General features: G+C 37.7%; 1 protein-coding gene across 1 annotated transcript in view; it reads left to right on the top strand.

The window, feature by feature from the left end:
- FRK (fyn related Src family tyrosine kinase) overlaps positions 1 to 20,415 on the top strand; it is a 48,009-nt gene extending 27,594 nt beyond the window's left edge. The window contains exons 3-8 of the mRNA XM_063389840.1: positions 275 to 435; positions 1,075 to 1,243; positions 10,064 to 10,222; positions 15,186 to 15,371; positions 17,522 to 17,683; positions 19,560 to 20,415. Of these exons, the coding sequence (XP_063245910.1) occupies positions 275 to 435; positions 1,075 to 1,243; positions 10,064 to 10,222; positions 15,186 to 15,371; positions 17,522 to 17,683; positions 19,560 to 19,750 (1,028 nt within the window). The 3' untranslated portion in view covers positions 19,751 to 20,415. The remainder of the gene's footprint in view (positions 1 to 274; positions 436 to 1,074; positions 1,244 to 10,063; positions 10,223 to 15,185; positions 15,372 to 17,521; positions 17,684 to 19,559) is intronic.
- Positions 20,416 to 21,238: the final 823 nt, after the last annotated feature.

Raw genomic sequence — 21,238 nt, 5'->3', positions numbered from 1 at the left:
CCTCACAGAAGATGTGTTTACTTCTACATCAGTTCTTACAGTGGAGAATCTCCAAATCTGAATAGCTGACGACTAACAGACAAGATGCATTAAGCTATCTGAACAATGGGCCTTGGTTTGAAAGAGGCTTTTTACAGTTGTCATATTTGAAATGAAAATAATTTATTTTAAGGTTCTCATATATATATTTAGGAACATTATGATGGTTTAGGTATAAATGATATTGTACCACTGCAATAATTCCTGGACATTTAATAGATTTAAATCTTTTTAGTTTTTGATGGTACATCTGTGAAGCACTACAGAATCAGAAAGACGGAGGAAAGCTTTTTCCTAACCAAGAGGAAAACTTTCAATACTGTGAATGAGTTGGTTGACTATTATAGCAAGAACAGTGATGGCCTCTGCGTGTTGCTCAGACAGCCATGCCTAAAGGTAAGGAGTGGATGCTACACAGTGCAAAATATTTTTTGTGAGCTAGCTCATCAGATATCTATCAGAAGGTGTCAACCCCATATCTGGTTCTACCATTTCAGAATGTTGATGATCTGCTTGTTTTCAGGAAGTTCTGGGTAGCATTACAGTTTCATTCTTGCAGTTGACAAATTAATAATAAAGTACAATGCAATTTTGAAAAAATCATCAAGAGTCTGGGTGGGGGGGGGTGTGAATATGCCAAATCATGATTTATAAATACTTTTTTATAAAGATATATGGAGACGAAATCTCCAGCTTCATAACTCTAGCTGTCCACAAGTAATTACTGAGACAAACCCACAAGGTTCTGGCAAACAATACCTCACTGTTCAAAAAGCTTGCTAGACGGATGAGTTCTAAATTTTGCTTTTAATGGCAGGATTTTTTCTTTAGCTTATTTCTTATTTCTAACAAAGAGCACCCAGTGTGAGGGTTGTATTCTATGTTCTCGGCTCACTTCATTGCATATGTGTGCTCTAAGAAAATATTATTTATATCTGTTCCAGCTTTACATGACATAGTTAACAATGATTTGTATATGTTGTTGAAAAAATATTACAGGTCTCAGTTATTATATTATTTATTTTCTTTTAACAGGTACAAACTCCTGCTACTTTTGATTTGTCTTACAAAACTGTTGATCAGTGGGAGATAGACCGACGATCTCTGAAATTGGTGAAAAAATTAGGATCTGGTCAGTTCGGTGAAGTATGGGAAGGATTGTGGAATAATACCACCCCCGTGGCAATCAAAACATTAAAACCAGGTATGTGAATTATTCTTAAATGTTAATAACATGAAATATTATCAAGAGTGCTCCTTTACTTTTGAAAGGCTACAGCAAAAAGAGCCTATCTGTATATGCACTCATTCTTAAAATCCACACACCTAGACACAAAGATTAGTAAAGGTCTATGTCCAGATAGTCTTTGGCATTTTGAATTAGAATTTTATAGAGTTTTCTGTTTCTAGATGAGCTGAATCATTTCAACATCTGTGTCACATAAAAAGACAACCACAACAAGGGTTGTACATATTTTTATGGTATTGTTTGTATGGAAATGAGTAACTGTAGATTAAAAAATCTGTTAGTGAAGTAATTGATTTACTAGCAGTTTGTTGTCTGTAGGATTTTTCTAGTGGTTAGTTATTATATTACAGTGATTTCTTTGATAATATAGAATATTTACTATGCTAAGTTTGTACTTAAGGAGTGCTTTAATCCTAGTATTGCTTGGATAAAATTTTTCAAAGTTTTTGGTACACAACATTTATACCCACTATTCGCATGTAATATAAGATTGTGACTAATACAGCTTTTAGCATTCTTCTTAATTATGTTTCATTAACTTCAAGTAATTTGTGCCTTTTCAATTGACAACATAAAATATCTTGCCAGCAGATGGCAAGAACCACATAGATAAAAGAGGTAGCCTGGATGATATACACGTTTTTTGAAAAGAAATAACAACACGAGCTGTGGTTAATTGAAAAAGCTTGTGTTGGGCACTAATGAACTTGATTCAGGAAGCAGAACAGATTCAGACCTTTGATTCAGAATAACATCAATATGCTTGAGCACTGCTTCAGTGATCTCCTGAACAGGGAGGAATTCAAGCTTATGTTTTAAGGCTCTCTTGTATCAGGATATCTTTTGTGTTTTGGGACATGCAAACTGAAAGGAAATAAGCGCTTTTGTTGTTGTTGTTCTCTGCTTAACTGAAAATATAAAAACTGCTCAGACTAAAGACCTTCTATAATTCATATGAAAGACATTACTTTTTCAGTGAACAGGTGCATCTCCCCAGTGACTCAGCAAACAGAAACAAGCTTGAAATTTCTTTTTCACTGGAATAAACGTAAGACTCACTGCAAACTTGTTACCACGTATAGACTACAACGGTATAATGGAAGAAACTCCTTCAACTGTGATTCTTTTTGTACTATCGTAGCTCCCCTGGGAAAAAGGGCTCAATTAATCAATACCTTTTCTATCTCAGTTTTTTCCACTCTAGCCTGACTCTTGTTAGGGTCAACAGCAGTAGTTTCACTGATTGCACGGTGGGTTGTATTGAGTTAGGGCAGACAGAAGCCCCACCTGTATGCAATGCTTGTACAGCAGAGAGTTTGTGACCTGATACTGTGATAAGGAAGCCATGCATTGCATAGTGTTGCTCAGAATGAAGACTTTGATTCTCAAAGCCGTCTTGATAAATTATGTAGTTAATGCCGTATCTCTTATCACTGTACTTTGTGAACTATCTCATTCTACAAAAACAGTTCAAACAGTCACAAATGTAAGCATTTAACCTTGTAGTATTACTTCTCCAGGGAATTATCCTCTTCTATACAGTGTTTTTCACTGTATAATGGAAGGCATTTGTAGCACCTTACAGCACATTGGTTTTCCATAGCTTGTTCTCATTGTTACTCATGAGGAATAACACTTCACTAATTAAAGACAAACCACAATACTCTCACCCTAATCTGAGTAATAAATGTTTACCTTGGTACTAATAAAATTTCAGCAAAGAGTAGGTTTGGTAATTTCATTCACCATAACCTAAAGTTGATAAATGAAAGGAAGACATAATAGTTAATGAGTAATCAAGAAATACATTGTGTTAAGGACTGAAGCTTCCAATATTCACGTAAGCAATGTTTCAGGCTTCAAGTGTAACACTGTAAATTCCTGTTGCTTGGCTCAAAGATCTAAATCACTTCTCTTTACACTGGGGCAGGAGGGGCTGCATTTTAAACTACACACTTTTCACTAAGCTGTTTTACAGTGTAGGCTCTCTGAACAAGCAAGTGCTCAGAAAAACAGAGTAGTGTGTTAAACTCAAAGTGATCTGGCAAATATAAGGGGCTGAGATGGAAAGGGTTCTGCTAAAAAGGCTTTACCACCAGAGAAATTGTGAAATGGAACAATGCTCTTATTACCAAACAGGAGCAGGTTGATCAAGGGTAATCACATGGTGAACAATAGAGAGGAGCATAATGCAATCAGAATGTCATAGATTTATAAGCCTGTAGGCCAGAAAGTATTTCTATTACTTTGGGTTTTTATGTTGAGCATTATTTTGCATTGTACATCTGTCCTAGACTATATATAGTTGGAATAGTTTGCTGTTACATGCCATTACACATCATCCCTCTGCTGAGATTAGCATTTATATTTAATCAAAACACAGCTTGTTCTTGACTACACAATAATGAGAAGTCCTCTAGTCCTAAGATGAAGGCACTGTAAGAATGTGCACCTATTTTCACATTTGAATTTGCCTTCTCTTTAACCCTTGCTGTGTCTTCTTCTAATAAAATAAAACCCTATTTGAATGTATTAATTTTTCTTTCCATTCTAGGGGTAAACACAGAGTGGGTTAAACCAATTTTCAGTTGTCTTTAGAAAGGCTAAATATGGTTTCTTTATATATAGTATCTTTCTCATTTCTCAAACAATTTTTTTTTTCTGGATTTAAACTAATCTCTAGCTATTGCTTCTAAAAGGCTTAAAACCAATGATGCCAAGGGCATCATGGCCTGTATCAGCAATTGTGTGGCCAGGGGGACCAGGGCAGTGATTGTCCCTCTGTGCTCAGCACAGGTGAAGCCACACCATGAATCCTGTGTCCAGTTCTGGGCCTCATTAGAAAAAGATCACTGAGGTACTGGAGTGCATCCAGAGAAGGGCAATGGAGCTGGTGAAGGGTCTGAAGGGTAACGCCTCTGAAAAGTGCCTGAGGGAATTGGGGTTGTTTAGTCTGGAAAACGGGAGGCTCAGTGAAGATCTTACCACTCTCTACAACTGCCAGAAAGGAGGTTGTAGTGAGGTAAGGATTGGTGTCTTCTCCCAGGTAATAAGCAATAAGAGAAGAGGAAACAGCCTCAAATTGTGCCAGGGTAAGTTTAGATTGGATATTGTAAAAATATTTTTCATGCAAAGGATTTTCAAGCTGGAACAGGCTGTCTGGGAAATTGTCATGCCTGGAAGGGCTCAGAAGACATACAGATGTGGTGCTTGGAGTCAAGGTTTAGTGGGGAACATGGCAGTACTGGGTGAGTGGTTGGACTCAGTGATCTCGTAGATCTTTCCTGACCTTAATGATTCTATGATTCTATGACTCTATGACCTTCCAACATATAGGAAAAATTAATCTCCCAGAATTCTGGTGAGATGGCAGTAATGAGTTTTCCCCAAAGTCAGTTCTCCCATGATGCAAATGTGTGATTCCTGACTTGTGAGCAATTAGGGTATTCAGAAGTCTGTTTCCACTCCAATTTGGAGCAAAAGCCAATTTTTCAAATATTTTATGCAAACGCAAATTTTCACAACTGTTTCTTTCAGAAATATTGATGTGCAGCATATTAGCAACGTTTTCCCTCTCTTTAGGTATCTGGCATCTCAGATATATCAGGATGTTTTAATAATTAACAGGAAAAATAGGCACTTACATATCAGATAAAACATATTCTAGATTAGAAATGCACATTACAGTGAGAAAATAACATGCTATTAAAGCACATTTCTATATATTGATAATAAAATCTGGACTTCAGGAACGCAAAAATCTTAGTACAGCTTCCTCCTGCTGCCTTAATTCCAGGGCTCAACTTCACTTCTGAACTCTCTACCTCCTCCTCCTCCACTGTGGTGCACCTTGACAGGGAATGAGGGTTGTGGTTAATGCATCACATGTTGTCTCTGATGCTCCTTCTGCCGCAGAGGAAGGGCTCCTCACGTTCTTCCCCTGCTCCAGCAGGGAGTCCTTCCCTCAGGAGAGTCCTCTGCAATCTGCCCCAGTTTGAGCTCTACCTCCAGGCTGCAGTTCTTCACAAACTGCTCCAGTAGGGGTTTCTTGCATGGGATACAGTCCTCCAGGAGCAGACACCTTGTATGCTCCTGGGCGTATTCCCCATTCATAAACTTCACTAACTTCAAGAAAAAGAATTCTCCACACCAAAAGCAAAACACCATAATCACAAAAACAAAGTCAGCAACTTGCACAAAATCCACCCCTTGTCCCTCCAGCACAATTAAAACAACTGAAATTCCTTGAGATCATTCCACTCTTTCTTCTCAAATATCATTGTCAATGTCTGGCCAGTTACCTCTCCTTATTCCTTTTACAATCTGTTGACCAGTGTGACTATAAACAAAATGCAGTAGTAATGTGATGCTTTCACTCAGACAATTCTCTTATTTGTTCACTGGTTCACATGTCTCTGCTTTGGAGACATCTGTGGCATTTTATCAGCTACAACCATAGTTATGAATGTGTGAATGAGAAAAACAAAACATAAGAACATCTTTGCCTTAAGGAACATCTCTGATTTTTGAGCTGTTGACCCACAGTTTTCAAAGAGGTGCAGGGATCAGTAGATAGGCAAACACTCTAGAAACCTGCAGTTGCTATTTCTGGTTTTGTCTGCACAGCAACGTCTTGATGCAGGTCCCTGAACATGTCATTTCACATTTCTGTTTCCTCTCTGAGACACTATGGTTTTTCCTATTTAAGTAGAAATCATTGCAGCAGGGATTTGCACTTTGTCCTATGTTGAGTGTGATGGATTTTCTAGAACCTATTGTCTGGGCTAGCTTGTTTCTCCAGCTGTCAGCACGTGAAGCAGACATCTATCATCACCAATTAATTGTATCTGATAAAGTTCTTTAAGCCTGTTGAGGTTGATGGATACATTTGTCATTATCATGTTGTAAAGCATCTCCCAAGCTTCTCTCTGCATGGAAACTGTCCAAGCATGATTTTTTTTTTTTTTTCCAGGAGGCTTCCCAAAATAGTGTCTGGGTTAGTACTGCCAGTGGAGTTTTAATAACATTTTCAGTTCTTTAATTTGTCATCTCTTTAATATATATGCAATGTGAAAAGCTTTGCATTCAGGGAAGTAACCAAATTTCCCTGAAAAAATAGATTTTTTAATTCCATTTAATTCAGTATGTAGCCTTACACTGACTTGTAAGTTTACCTCTGTATGGTCACAAAGCTGCTTGAGAACTTCCAGAAACATGTATTATTGATCTGTTAATGTGAATAGGCTATTTTAGTCTCTTGTGATGCCAAATAATTAATTTTTAAATGTTATTTATTACTCATAAACTTCTTCAGAAGATCATAGTTATTTGCTTAATGCAATCTCCACATAAATTATTTTTCTATAAACTTTACCTAGAGGGCTAGGTTCCTCTGAAGTACAAGGGTACTTTGAAGCGGTTTGGGAAGGTTTATTGAAAAATTGCAATCGAAGGGTCTTGTGATGGGTTTATCAAACATTTAAGGACCATTTACATTTAGGCCAGCAGAATCTGGAAAATAACCGACCTTCCTCTCATTTCAATGACTCATTTTCACGTCATCAGTGTTTATCTTAGAATGTGAAGCTTCTTCATATCTAGAACAAAATACTTTCAGGGAGAAGTTACTCAGAACTGATATATCTGTTTTAAGTAGGCTTAAGTTAGAGGTTCTTCGTGGCAAAGCAGCACAACGTAGAACATCTCAAAGGCAGAGATTCCAATGTTTTGTTCTTAAGAATGACTTTGACATTTAGAAAAAATGTTTTTCATTCAAAAAACAGATTATCAAGACCATATTTTCTCCAGGTCCTGATAATTCTACTCCCAAACTTAAACAAAAGAAGCCTCTACTTGTTTTAATAAAGGCTTATGTTAACTAATAGTTTCATGACCAAGTGGTTTCTACTTACAGTAATCTGCTCCTTCTCCTGTGTTTACCACATACAGGTGAAAATGTATATTTGATTAAAAACACACATATACAACTAGAAGCTAACCCCCCCTCAGTTTTTTGAAACTCCATGTGGCATGTGTGTGCTTCCTCAAAGGGATGTACTGTAAATTCTTTGCCACTATTGTGACAGGCTTTATCCAACTAATTTGTAACAAGCATGTTTGGTTGCTTTTAGAGGCAGATTTTAATTTGCTTATTCAGTTGCTGAAACCTAATCTTAGGCAGAACACTCACAAAGGCACTTTTAATTTGTTTTCAGTTGGCATCCAATCTTCTTATTAAGTACAATATAAGAGGTACAGGGCTGTGGGGGGTTGGGGAGCTGTCTGCTTCTTGTAGTATTTAAAGCTATAAAGTAAGTAAAACTGATGGTTACATATTCTCTATAAAATATGCAGGAAATACTTATTGATCTTTTTCTGGTTTGTTATCATTGTTGTCACTGTTATTTGCTTTTACAGTGTAGAAAAGGATTTGCAGCTGTTCAGCTAATGGAATACTTCCTTCTTGATCAATTTATTGAAAGTTGTCATATGTGAAAAACATGTTGCTTGGTTTCAGTTTGTTGGAAGAAGTTTATAGCATGATTAAACTGAGAAATTCCTTGTAGGCAAACTTTGATGGTGGGAACAAATCAGATTGTCAGATTCTATGGTGTGAAGAAATCCTGTATAATGATCCATAGAGGGTCCATGATTTGGTAGACCCTAAGTGAGCAAGTAGTTTATCCTTTTTAGGATCAACTTGTCAAATTTTGGCACTGATGTTAAATCATTAGTCACGCTGATGCATTTGCTTTTGAAGGCAGAATGCTTCACACCATGCAGTTTGTCTGTAGGTTTTAGGTTGATTTTTATGATCATGCATATATCTTGAAACAAGTAAGCAAATGAGGCAAAATTTTAAATCAATATCAAAGTGAGTCCAAACCCTATGCAGACAACCCTAAACTTTTTAATTTTTGTTTTTTAATCTAGAATTGGTAGGAAGTTCAAGTAAATCTGTAAAGACTCTGCTGTTCTAAACACGAAAAGGATGTAGAGTAAGAATTATAGATACTTTGGGGTTTCTGTCATAGTCTCTGCTTTATCCAGACCAGGTGTGATCATTGTGCAGGCCCTCACTTTCCTCTGACAGTGACTAAAGAAAATGAGTATAGCTTGTGCCTGTTGAGGAGATGTATTATTGGCTGCTTGCCATTTATTGATGGCATGGAAATCCATAAACTTTGGCCATTCCTCCTAATGACATCCTATAAATCTTGCCAAATTGGGCAATATGGGGTTGCCAAAGGAAGTATGAAGAAACAGAAGTGAGGAGTACCTGTTCCTTGCAATGTAACCTTTGCTCTCCCAAATAGCAATGTCAAGTAGCTCTTTTTTAATAAAGTTTATGTTGGGAGCATTTCTGAATCATTCCTCTCACATTGATGCAAGGATATGAAATCACACATTGTTAGTATGTTTTGGGAAATAGGCTGGGTCATTTTCAGGAGGTGGCATTCAAGGAAGGTGTTGGGTGAACAGGCTGATTTTTTAATCCTTTTTGTAGAACAGATTTTCTGTTGGAATTTTATTACTGAGCCATTTAACATCCTCCAACGATTTCACTTAATTTAAACATCCATGTCTGGAACAGAGCCAAACTCCCAAATGAACCTTATAGGTTACCTAATATTAAAAACCCCTATGCTCTTCCTCTTGCGGCCTTGGCTTCTCAAATTACTTAGTCTGCTTACTGAGTAAGATTAGTTTGTTTTTAAACATGACATAAAGCAGAATGACTTGGATAACTAGATATTTTCCTCCCCAATTTTAACTGTATTATTTTCTTAATTAAAGAATTTCAATTTGGGAGGAAGAAGACATTTAAGTAGTTGAATAATTTCACATTTCTTTGTGCATGCATTTTGAAAGAGATACTATTCACCAACTTCCTCAAACATCTGACAATATCTGATCACTACTGGATCATTCATCTAGAAAGCTTTGTTTCTTTATTTGTCCATGTTTTCCTAATCAATCCCTTATTTAGGACATATGAGCTTTAATCCTACGTTTACCATGACTTTAGCTTCCTGTGTAATTTCTGATTGTTTTTTGACATAGTTTCTGCATTGGTTCACTATGTATATGAATAGAACTAGAGATGTTATGATCTTATGTAACACTTATAAAGTTGGCATCCTTTGCTGTTAAGACACTTTGGTATTTAAGGAATTGTAAAATTAATGTTACATCTGTGCATACATTGGTATTTCTGATAAGGTTACTATTGCGCGATCATTATAAATAGCTATTTGTTTTTGTATATATAAAATGCACACATTTTCTCTGCATATGCTAAACTGAGTTCAGTGCTTTCAGGCTTTGATTGGTGAAGCTGAAAATATAGTGCAACAAATTTTTATTGCAGCACTAGTTTTCTCTCAGAAATTTTATGTTCATTACCTAGACACTCTCACCTCAGTTTCTGGTCCTTTCATTAACCAGTCGTTTGTTTAAAATGTATCCCTAAACATTCTAGCCTCATTTTTTTTTTCCTGTTTGAGGGAGGCCTGGGGGTGGTTGATTTTAGCCTTTATATTTCTGGTGGCTGGGACACATATGTTCTCTGTCCCTACACAACTGACATGTTTCACTCATTAACTGTTTGTTTCAGCTGCACTGCCTGTTTTCTGTGGGAACTGTGAAGATTTGAGATGCTAATTTACTTTCAAAGACAGAAAACAATATCAGTTACTCCCTTAAGAACTGCCAGGCTAGTAGAAAGCCCTTTAATAACCTCGGCTTATGTTTTGTTATATGCTGTTGTTTCAGGTTCAATGGATCCAAAAGACTTTCTGAGGGAAGCACAAATAATGAAGAACTTGAGACATCCAAAGCTTATACAGCTTTATGCTGTCTGCACTTTGGAGGACCCAATTTATATTATTACCGAGCTGATGAGATATGGAAGTCTTCTAGAATACCTTAAAAGTAAGCAAATGACTCTTAACTTATTTTAAGGGTGCTGCAGTTTAGTAAATACACTAAAATAAAAGAAGTACAAAACCTTGGTTTAATGTAAAAGCTGCATTATTTGTCATGTGGGGGTGAGAATAGTGGAAAGAAATGTTTATGAATGTTTGACATGCCAAAATATTTGAGAAGTAGAAAAGCATCATGTTCACAATCTAATTCTTGCCTTATAATGGCCCATATTTTTTCATCCAGTTCTATGAATAGATGGGAACATACATAAAGGAATAAAAACATAAGTATCCAGAAGGATAGGTCATCATAATTGACATGAAATACAGGCACTTCCACAAACTGTACTTAACAGCTTTGAAAACTATTACTAGTCAGGGATAGCTTTTCACTACAAATGTGTCCCTTGCCTTTCTCATCAGGGCTTTTATCTCAGCAGCACTTCAAAGTGCTCTTTTGAAGGCAAATAATAATTAAAAATAAAACTGTACAGCCTGGAACAGACTAGCATAATGATTGCACTTTTAAGTTCACTCCTGTTATTGGGAAATGCTTGATTCTAGTGTTGTTACCCATTTTCAGTTAGCAGATGTCTGTGAGATGCTAAATGTCTTAAAATCTGTAATTATTTCCTGAAGACAAAATGTTTGCCACGGTTGTCATGCTGAATTTCTTCTCTGCTTCCAGCCCATAAAGCAAAGCCCTGTGTAATAATACCACAGACAGCATTTACCACGACACATGCCTTCCCCCATCTTCTCTGCGGAATAATTTTTAAATGAGGGTCTGTCGATGCACAATTACAGCTAAAGAAATCTGTGACACACTCAGCCCTACCAGGAACTACCCAGAGTGAGTCTGCCATTATCTTGGGCCAGATCATCCACAGTTTTGTAGGCATTTGCTGGCCAGAGGTAGCAAGGCACAAATTTCCTTTAAATTCTCATCTTGGTGCCTTTGTGTGCAGATTGCAGCTTACCTGATTGAAAGAGCCTGGCCCATCAGGAAATGGTTGCTGTGCATGGAAACATTTATTGCACTGGAGAAATAGCTCTGAGATAGCCAGGATGAGTCACAGCTATTGCAGAGGTGAAAATTGGCCTGTTAGTGTGCATAGAGCAAACATGTCCAGAGCACATCAGTGCTGCAGCCAGTGTGTGGATCAGTTGCCAGCATATGCACAGCCCCCTGCTCCTTTGCCTGAGTGCTCACTCCTGTAGCTCTTCATCGGAGGCTGTGGAAAGTCAGCTGGTTTCCAGGCAGCCATCACGATATCCGTAAAAATATCCAGCTGAAACCCAGCCTAGTGGTATCCCTCCTTGTGTGATGGCCAATGTGTAGAGAGGTGCACGGAACGAAGAGATGGAGGCAGAGATCGAGATAGCTATTGTGGTCAGACAAAAGTCATTGCTTTTGTCAGTGAGAGTAATAACGAAAGAGATTTGAAGCTTGTATAGAGAGCTCCGTGACTAGAAGTGTTCTGTATCAGCTGGAGTGCACAGCTCCTGATAAGTTTTCTTGAGACTCAGCCTCTGCAGGAAACAGGAAAATATTTCCAGAAGGGTTCTGTCTCTGTGTGCACTATGGGTAAAAATAGGGCAAACTAGAGCGGAGGAAAGTCCAGAGATATTCTTTGTTCCTATTCTCCTCATAGAACTGCATGGTATGGTTTTCCAGCTTTGAAAGTCCCTAATATTTTATTCACAGTTACTATCACATTTCCCCATGAAGACAGCTACTTAATAATGATGGACATGTGAATTCCCTGTGCACACTGTAAATGTACTTTGGGAGGGTTCTTGATGAACACTGCTGTGCAGAGTTATTGAGCTGCCATCAGTATGAGAAAAATGCACCTGAAAACTTTTCTTTGTTATTGGAAGTGAATGAAATTGTCATAAATGTATGAGTGCTTTTATCAATTCTGATGGACCCAGGGCTTGTTCTGGCAGTTATGCAGTCTTGAAGTTTGGTGAATTATTGTGGAGGCAATGCCCTCACTGGAGAAAATGCCTCTTATTTACTTTTCTGGTTTTTTATTGTCAAATATCTGTCAATGAGAACATTTTCCTGTCTTTTCTGTATGAGTGATTGTGATAGATTTCTTAGAACAGAGTTCAGACCCCAAGACTTCTTTAATATGTTCTCTAATAAATTTTTCATATCAGGTTGAGGGTTTTGTCAAAAATATTAGTAAAAAAAGGACACGGAGGTGCTACATTTTTTTAATCAGTTAAAGAATAATCCATGGGAAGATTTTATAAATTCAGAAGTAGTGCCTGATTTTGAGTGTAGAAGTTATAGAAACATATCTATATCTGTCTATCTATTTATCGATCTATAAACTTAGAGCTGCCTTTCAGTACCTAAGGGGAGCCTACAAGAGAGCTGGAGAGCAGCTTTTTACAAGGCCAGGTAGTTACAGGACAAGGGGGAATGGCATTAAACTGAAAGATGGTAGGTTTACTTTAGGTAATTCTTAGAAATTCTTCACTATGAGAGTGGTGAGGTCCTGGGATACCTTGTCCAGAGAAGTTGTGCTTGAACTTGTGTGCGCTTTCTGGCCCAGCCTGGAGCTTTGGAGGTGTAGTCAGAAATCTTTATGATACAGACATACATGATTTACACTTCAGATCCCACCAAGACCTGTGAGTTCATCCTCTGCCAGTTCACAAGTTGTAGCTCCTGGTCAGCTGAGGCTCCTCGTTAAAGTTTTCCCTTCTTTAGCTCCAGAAGAGCTGCAGTGCAGAACAAGCTTACAGAGAGAGATCATCCAAGAAATACTGCAGCAGCCAGCGCAACAGTGGCCTCTTCCCTCCCTCAGCCCACAGGCTAAAGGCAGTAGGTCAACCCAGTCTGGTATTCCAAACAGGCCCTAATGAAAGAAATGGTCTTTCAGCTGCCACTCAAGAGTTAGAGGTGGATCTCATCCTTGTCCTTTAGCATGGTACACCTTAGTGTCCTGCAGGGAATAAAACAGGGAGAGTTTAGCAGTTCTAACTCCTATATTGTACTGAGACAGCTCATTAAACACAAGGCCTTATTTTGCCTCTTAGAGCAAGGTTAAGTCAGGCTGTCCTGGAGCATCAGCAGACCAGTACAAACCTGTGCTCAACTTTGTTTACAAGCTTTGTTGGTATCCTTGTGTGCTCTCACCAGCAGTAGTTCACATGCAGATGAAGTCACGTGAAAGGGAATATTTGAACATGACTGACATAAGCTAACTTCCAAAACCCAAGTACTAATGCAAGATGCTTGAAAACATTTAGTTATTTTCCAATTAAATACAATATGAGCGTCATTTGTGGATTTATATCTTTGTCTAGCAAGATTAATAACAAATGTTGATGCCTGCCAGTTATCTGTTATCAGAACTGAAAGTCTTCAGAGTGTTGTATTATTCTGTGGGCTGAGTGGATTTTCACACAGCCTGATTTTTGTCCCTCTCTCTTTTAAAAGTCCAGGCAGTATGAAATGCATGTGTAGGGAAGAAAAGACATTCTGAGTCAACAATAAAAGTAAATAATCTTAGTGCTGGTTTATCATGACAACGAGTTTAGCCTCAAAAAGGATGTAGAGTAAGACACATACAGGATGAATTTAATTTTTTTTTTCCTAATTATGTCAGAGCATCCAGATGAGCAGGAAATTCAAGGCCTGGAGACTGCAGAATAGATTAGTAAACCGTGGCATTTCACACTCTTCATAAGGTGGGATCACAAGGTTACATCAAATAAAATGCCAGAACTGGAGGAGGCTATTTAAAACAATGCTAATACACACTACCACCGCAAATCTACTAAAAATAAAAGAGAGAAAACTGCCAGCTACAGAAGTTTTATTTCTCTAACACAGAGGCAGTAAGTAAAAGTCACCAACCAGATGACAAAGAACTTCCAATAAGCCTAGCAGAAGGGATTCAGCTTTTTGATATTAATGTTCTGAAACAGAAAGTTGAAACGATTTTGAGTATTAGAAGCTACATCACAGAAAGCTTCAGTGCTGCAGCATTTGGGATTGGGTGACAGTGGTCCTTGAATGTAACACTGATTTGGTTTACCATGGATTGCCTCCTGATTTAAATCCTATGCATTAAGAAGTTTGGTTAGCTGTCCCCAAAGGGCCCTGAATTTGTACTCTAATGTGTTATATGCCAATGGATTTTTTTTGGTTACCTGTCTTAAAATTTTTGGCTACAGTTTTTCATGGCCTAAGACTTTCCTTTATTTGTGGAGGCAAGTTGCTCAGCTCAAAGTTCTTCTATTGCATTGTTTGAACAATGATCTTTGATTATCAAATCTCAGTTTCTGGAATTTGCTTATCTTAGTGTTGTGGGAATGACATACACATTGCTTAAAAAAGTTCTACTGGAGAAGCAGTCAGCTTGAAAGCATCTCAAGGAGTCCTACTGTTGAGTAGTGACAACAGAGATAACAGCGTGAAGCAGTCAAGTGGACTGGAAAGTGAAAATGAGTTACACTTGACAGCAGATGGTATTTTTCCTAGTCAGAATCATCAGAGAACAGGGAACAAGGATAATTCTGTGCTTTTCCATCTTAAGCCAGCTCTGGCTACAGCCACTGGGTACTGACATTAACTCTTACTCACAGTTTGGAACAGTTTTATGAACCTGTCAGAAAGGTGCATACTATGTAACTATCAGTAGATAAAAGATTTGCTTTTTGGACTGTGTCAGCAGCTCCTTCCTGGCCCAGATTAACTCCTGCATTAAGCATCTATTCTTTTAGAGAAGTTGAGACAAGCATTGTTATTGAGAAATAAGTTATTGGGAAGTAAGTAATGTCATCCACTAATTCCTGTCATTTGGCTGGGATGTTACTTTATTTATTGCATGGTTTGGTTTATTTGTGTTGGCTTTTTGAACCAGTCAGATTTTCAGTAATTCATGTCTGAAATTCACATCTTGTTCTTGTTCTTATGTTGTTCTTGTCAACTCCTTTTTAAACAGAAGATGGAGGATCTCAAATCTCCCTGACACATCAAGTAGACATGGCTGCTCAGGTGGCTTCTGGGATGGCATACCTTGAATCTCAGAACTATATCCATCGGGATCTGGCAGCCAGGAATGTTCTTGTTGGAGAACACAATGTTTACAAAGTGGCAGACTTTGGACTTGCAAGAGTTTTTAAGGTAGGTTGTGAGAGGGTTAATTGTCCCTGCTTTTAACTCTGGAGAATAAGGTGGAAGAGGCCAACTAAAGACTGAAATGTAGCCCTGAACTGATGGATTCAGACAAAGGAAAGCCCAGGGAGAAAAGGACATATAATATGTTCGCTTGTATCTTCTACCTGCATTATCCCATGAAAGGTTAGAAGTTGTCCTGTGCCTTTGTGTCAGTCTGAAGAATCCTGGTGTCTGCTTCCGCTTCCCACCCAGCCACCCAGGAAAGAACCTGGCAAGTAATAGCCTTTCCTGGAAAAGCTTTATCCACAGTGTCTGCCACATGGAGAGGAATGATGGAAGGATTATACACCTGAGCCTGCAAGGGAAGCCATGTAAAAATGTATTGACATATATGCTCTCCTTGTTCACTTCCCCGCTGCTTCCATGATGCTTGTGATCACAGGTAGTAATCATAAAAGGACCTTATTCCTCCCCACAGCTAACAGCAAAGTTCATAAAGTGAGCTCTCAGAGCTTTGAATCTGATGCAGCTGTAAATTCTTTGCCACTGCACCATTTTGGTTTTTTTCTCTAGTCCTTGAAGGCAGAGAATGCCAAGTATCACTGACCAAAGTCTCCCTATGTAAGAGCTATGGTTTAGAAATAAGATTTCCTACCCCTTAAAATGATTTAATCAGTGTTAGAAAGATTTATTTTGCCGTATTTTATGGATTTCAATATGAAATTCATAATTTCTGACTCTGTGTTTGTTTGGGTCTTATTATTTATTTGTGTTCTTGCACTGTGAAGGAAAAACAGAAAAAAAAGTCTTCTGCTTCTCATATTATTTTTCCATTCAAGCAGCAGAAATTGAAGTTCATAACAAAATTGGATTTATTACACACTGAAATATGGAATAATGGCTTAACAAAGACATCAAGGGACTTTGAAAATTCTTTTAATTTAATTTTGATTCTTCTAAATATGCATAAGTTCATATTACAAGTTCCTTAACATAAAAAATATATTTTTCAATGAACAATGGTCATAATGAATATTTCTCTTCTATCCTCACTGGAGGGGGTAATAATTTACAGCTGTTAATATTTCTTGCTAAAACTGAACTTTACGTAAATAGTCATAGAGTTATTTGGGCAGACTTAGGAATATTTTGTCTCCTAAGCCAAAACATTAACATGGTCACATACAAAGGATTAAGTGTGAGAAATGGAATTTGTATTTTTACAAGTGTTATTGAGTGTCATGAAATAATTTCTTGTTTCTAAAGATGAGTGTTATGGTCAAGATGTCAACTGTATAAGTATAGAGATACAAATCAATAGCAACCAGTATTTTCAAATCTATTGAGCATTGCAGCTGGGAGACATACATTCTGTATTTAAACAACCAAAAATGCAAAATCTGGTACACATACCTCTGGATTTGCATGTGAAAAACTTGACTGAGGCCTAGGTGTGACTTGTGTACACTAAATGACATGTAGGAATTAAAGAGAGAAGAAATATTCACAAAATTTAGATGTGCGATAAACCTTTAAGGACATGATTCTACAAATTTGCGACTCAACAATTTTTTTGTGTCTTTCACTTACACTTTACATTAATTAGCTCACTGGAAACCAATTAATATATAACAATATTAATTTGAATCAGTCAGAATTTGTTCTTTCTTCCCCAAAAACCTGCTTAGTGACTGTTATCAAAGTCAATGGCCCTTCAGCACCACAATGAATTGGCAGAAGAAAGGTTCCAAAATTCATTAGCTCCTGCTCTTGCCTTCTCTCCACTGTAGACCAGACGTGGAGATATTTGCTCTCTAGTGTCAGCAGGATGCTTACCCTGCCACTCTGACAGACTTTTGAAATCTTGCATGCCAGGTCCAGAATTCACAGTAGCAAGTCATAATTAATCATGAGTGACTCTAATGCGTGCTTGCTTGAAATGATGAATACTTTAGAAAAGCCTCTGATGAGGCCTCCACATTTTTCAACTGCAAAGCTGAATCCAATGATAGATTTCAGAAAATGGGTACTTATGTGAAAATTAGGAGTTTGGTTAAAAGATTATAAGATTAAGCATGTCCTGATCTTAGTCAGATGTTTAAGTGCTGTGCTGAAGCAGATGTGAAACCAGGCTTGTTTCGTTTTACCCATGATAGGTAGAAAATGAAAAAGTCTATGAACCTAGGACTGAAACAAAACTCCCAGTGAAATGGACAGCCCCAGAGGCAATCCACTACAACAGATTCAGCATTAAATCAGATGTCTGGTCATTTGGGATACTTCTGTTTGAAATAATCACCTATGGGCAGATGCCTTATCATGGTAAGTACTTTTACCTAAAAAATTATGTCTAATTTTTTTCTTGATTTCAGAATTACAAGAAAAAAGGAGTTTGAATGCCTGTACTACAGGCATGTTAAAGGGTTAAAACTTTAAAGAGAGAAAGAAGGTTGTTCAGATGAGGTCCATTTAGTGGGTCAGTCCTTCTGGCTTCCCCAGGCCCCCTGGCAGATTTGTGAAGGCTGTGGTTAACTCAGATCCAAGCTTCCTCTTTCTGGAGTCAACTTGCACTGCACAGGCACCTAATCCAGCTGGCTATTTTTCTCCATCAAATATGCCAATTCTTGGAATGTGAAAAAAGGGAAGAAATAAAGGAAGAGTTTTTTATTTTTTGTTCCCCAATCTGTTCTTTTTATTTATTTTTTTTAGTATATCTTATGGAAGAATAGATTATGTGTGAAGTGCTGCACAAGCACTTCAGGAAGAAGGTGTCTGAAAAATAAATGAGAATGTTTTTACCCCCTCCCTCCTGTTTGATTGTTGCGGTGAAAAGTCTTCATAAAGGAAAGGATCACAAGAATTACAGAATTAAAAAATAAAATGTCACTAACCTCAAAAGTAGATATAGTAATCTGAGAGCAGCTACTATTTCCAGTACTGTGAGAAATGCTCAAGGAACTGTGGCTCCAATAACACAAGATATCAGTGAGATGATTGACTGTGACTCATTTTGTGCTGGTGAGTAGAACACAAGGGAAGGACTAAAGTAAAAAAAAAAAAAAAAAGTTATGTTGTGTCTGTAGAGGCCTGAGGGGTGGTGTGTTTGCCATAAACTACATTTCACAGGGTCCCAAACTGATATTTTCTGTAAAAGGAAAAATTGATTTTGCGTTTTGATTCCCACCCTCACCTCCTGCGAAATTGGTCTGAAGAAATATAAGCAAAGCAAAATATCCTGAAGCCTTATATAAACTATAGGTGTGTGTATATAGAAATACACACACACATAAATAAATCATTTTAGTATAAAAAATAATGTAACACAGTGGCTCTAGATATTGTCTGAAAATCCATTCAGTATTATCCCTTTACAAAGGCATAGTTTATCTGTATCTTGAAAGCAGAAAATATTGTTTTGCCATGGCTATTTTCTTATTTGGTATTACTTTCAGGAGTTTGTTCTCAGTAATCAGTTAGAAGAAGTTATGTTGATTTGTAGTGGCAGTGGATAATGTGCAGAGGAAACACTATTCAGAGATCTACTGAAAAGAAGTTAACACAATTCAAGATTTAATTTAAAGAGTAAAAAATTGGAAAGGAACAGTACAATAGTCTTAGTATATAAAGGTATAGCAAAGATAAGGGAATGCTTTCTTCTCCATGACTTGCGGTGATGGAGCAGGGAGGATACCATTGCCCAGCTGTCCTTCAGAAAACCTAGGGCTGACTTTAGGAAAAAGTTTCTAAATGTAAGGAAAATTCAGCAGCAGGTCAGGTTTTCTTAGGGGATTTTGTAGTCACTGAGACTAGAGGTGTTTAGGAACTATTTAAGCTAAATGTCAGAAAAATTTTGACAAACATGAATGGTGGAGGAAAAGCCTCACACCCAGACAAACCTATCTGTTGCAGCTGGCACAGTCAGGGTGAGGTGGTTGGGAAATGCTGGAGGTGGTTTTTAATTGCTGGTAAACAGTAAGAGATGACGCCCTGTCCCTGGAATTGTTCAAGGCCAGGCTGGAAGGGGCTTTGAGCAACCTGGTCTAGTGGAAGTGCTCATGGCAGGGGTTTTGAACTCAGTGATCTTTAATGTTCTTTCCAACCCAAACCATTCTATGGTGATTCTGTGCTGAAGAGAGAGGAACACGTGGCATCTGTAAGCAGATCCTGAGTATCTTGATGAACTCATTTTGGCTTGCAGGTATGCCAGGATACCAGGTGATCCAGCAGCTGGACAACGGGTACAGACTTCCTCAGCCGGAGAAGTGCCCGGCACCGCTCTACAAGATGATGCAGCAGTGCTGGAGCACGGAGCCCGATGAGCGGCCCACCTTTGAGACCCTCAGTAGGCAGCTAGAGGACTATTTCCGAGGGCCCTATTCCTTTGCCTAGGCCCAGGCCATGGGACATGAGCCCTCAAGATGCTCCTGAAGGACGTGTCCTAGCCAACATGGCTAATGGAGGCTGTGGAGTCAGCCTAACCCCAGGTGTGGGGTTATTTGGGGGTGCTGAAGAATCCTGGTACATTTCATCCCCTCCCTGATCTTCAAAGACTCTTAAAATTTTTGCTGCTGGCAACTGTTTTGTAAGACAAAGCACCAGGAAGCTGGAGGGTGGGTGTTTCTAAAAAGAGTCTTCTATTTATTTTAAAATTACATGTTGCAAGAACAAACGAATGAAATTAGTCTAGTAAAATTACTATTGTAACTTTTTGTTATTATTGAATAATTATTTACTGTTAGATTTTTCATTCCTATCAGTTTGTTCTCATGAAGGAATGGTAATGGCTCTACACAGCAGGATCTGTGCTCCCGGAGTCCTTTCATTGTAAAAAAAAAATGGAAGTAATCTTATGACTGTGATGGTTCTGATTTGGCAGAATCCAAATTAATTGCCTTGCTTAGAATTGAAGTACATGTACTTTTGCTATACCTGAAAATAAATAGATATTCATGGGAGAAAAGGAATTATTTTGTTTTGTGGATGAATATGCTGATCTTTTTATATTTTGTCTACTGTACTTCTTTTAAAAGAATAAACAAAATTATTCTTAGGTTCCTGAAGCTGTTTGTTCTTAAGATTGTTAAATATATATGGGTTATCTTCCATTGAGTTATTGTCCACTGAACTGTGAGGATTTATTTTATAGTTCTTAATTCTAGGGATATTGGAGGAAAAGATACTTTAACATGAACTCAAGACTGTCTCACTGTTTTAGAGCAACAGCCTTTTCGGTCCTGCTTCCTCAAATCATAAACCCTCTCCAACAGGGCAGGTCTAGGTATTTTGCAGAATAACTAGCAGTCCTTTCTTCTACCTTCTTCAGGCTCATTTTTAATACAGGAGATTTAAGTAATAGATGATCCATTTTATTTTGTTCCATGGAGAGATGGAGGCCAGGCACCTCTTCTAGCAATCTATATAGCTATAGAAGTTAATTTTTTTTTGCTCTTTCCCTAAGTATAATATTGGTACTGCTAAAATCTGGTATCACTGGGACAGTTTTATGTTCTCAGTTGTGAGGCTTACAGAACCAAGTTTTAATTATTTACTAAGGATTCATCATTTAATTATTTAACAACATAATTCAGGAATTAAGATTATTAACATAGTGTGAGGTCAATACAAGTGTGCTACCATTTTCCTCTAATATCAAAAAGATCCATTACTGCATCTGAGTGGCTTTTATTACATCTTTTCCATATGATTATCTTCACTTTATATTTCAAATCTATTCATCTTGTTTGCTTGCCTTGCTTCTAATTTTTAATTTCCTTTTCCCCTCCTCTGAATTTGGAAGTAGCACACTGCTCATTTCTTTCATATACACCTCTTAAGTACTCATTATTCAAAAAGCCTTTCCTTATTTATCATTTTTCT

Source organism: Prinia subflava, chromosome 2, assembly GCF_021018805.1.
Source record: "Prinia subflava isolate CZ2003 ecotype Zambia chromosome 2, Cam_Psub_1.2, whole genome shotgun sequence".
Classification (NCBI taxonomy): Eukaryota; Metazoa; Chordata; class Aves; order Passeriformes; family Cisticolidae; genus Prinia; species Prinia subflava.
Note: the sequence above shows the minus strand (reverse complement) of the source record. Positions and strands in the feature narration are given on the sequence as shown.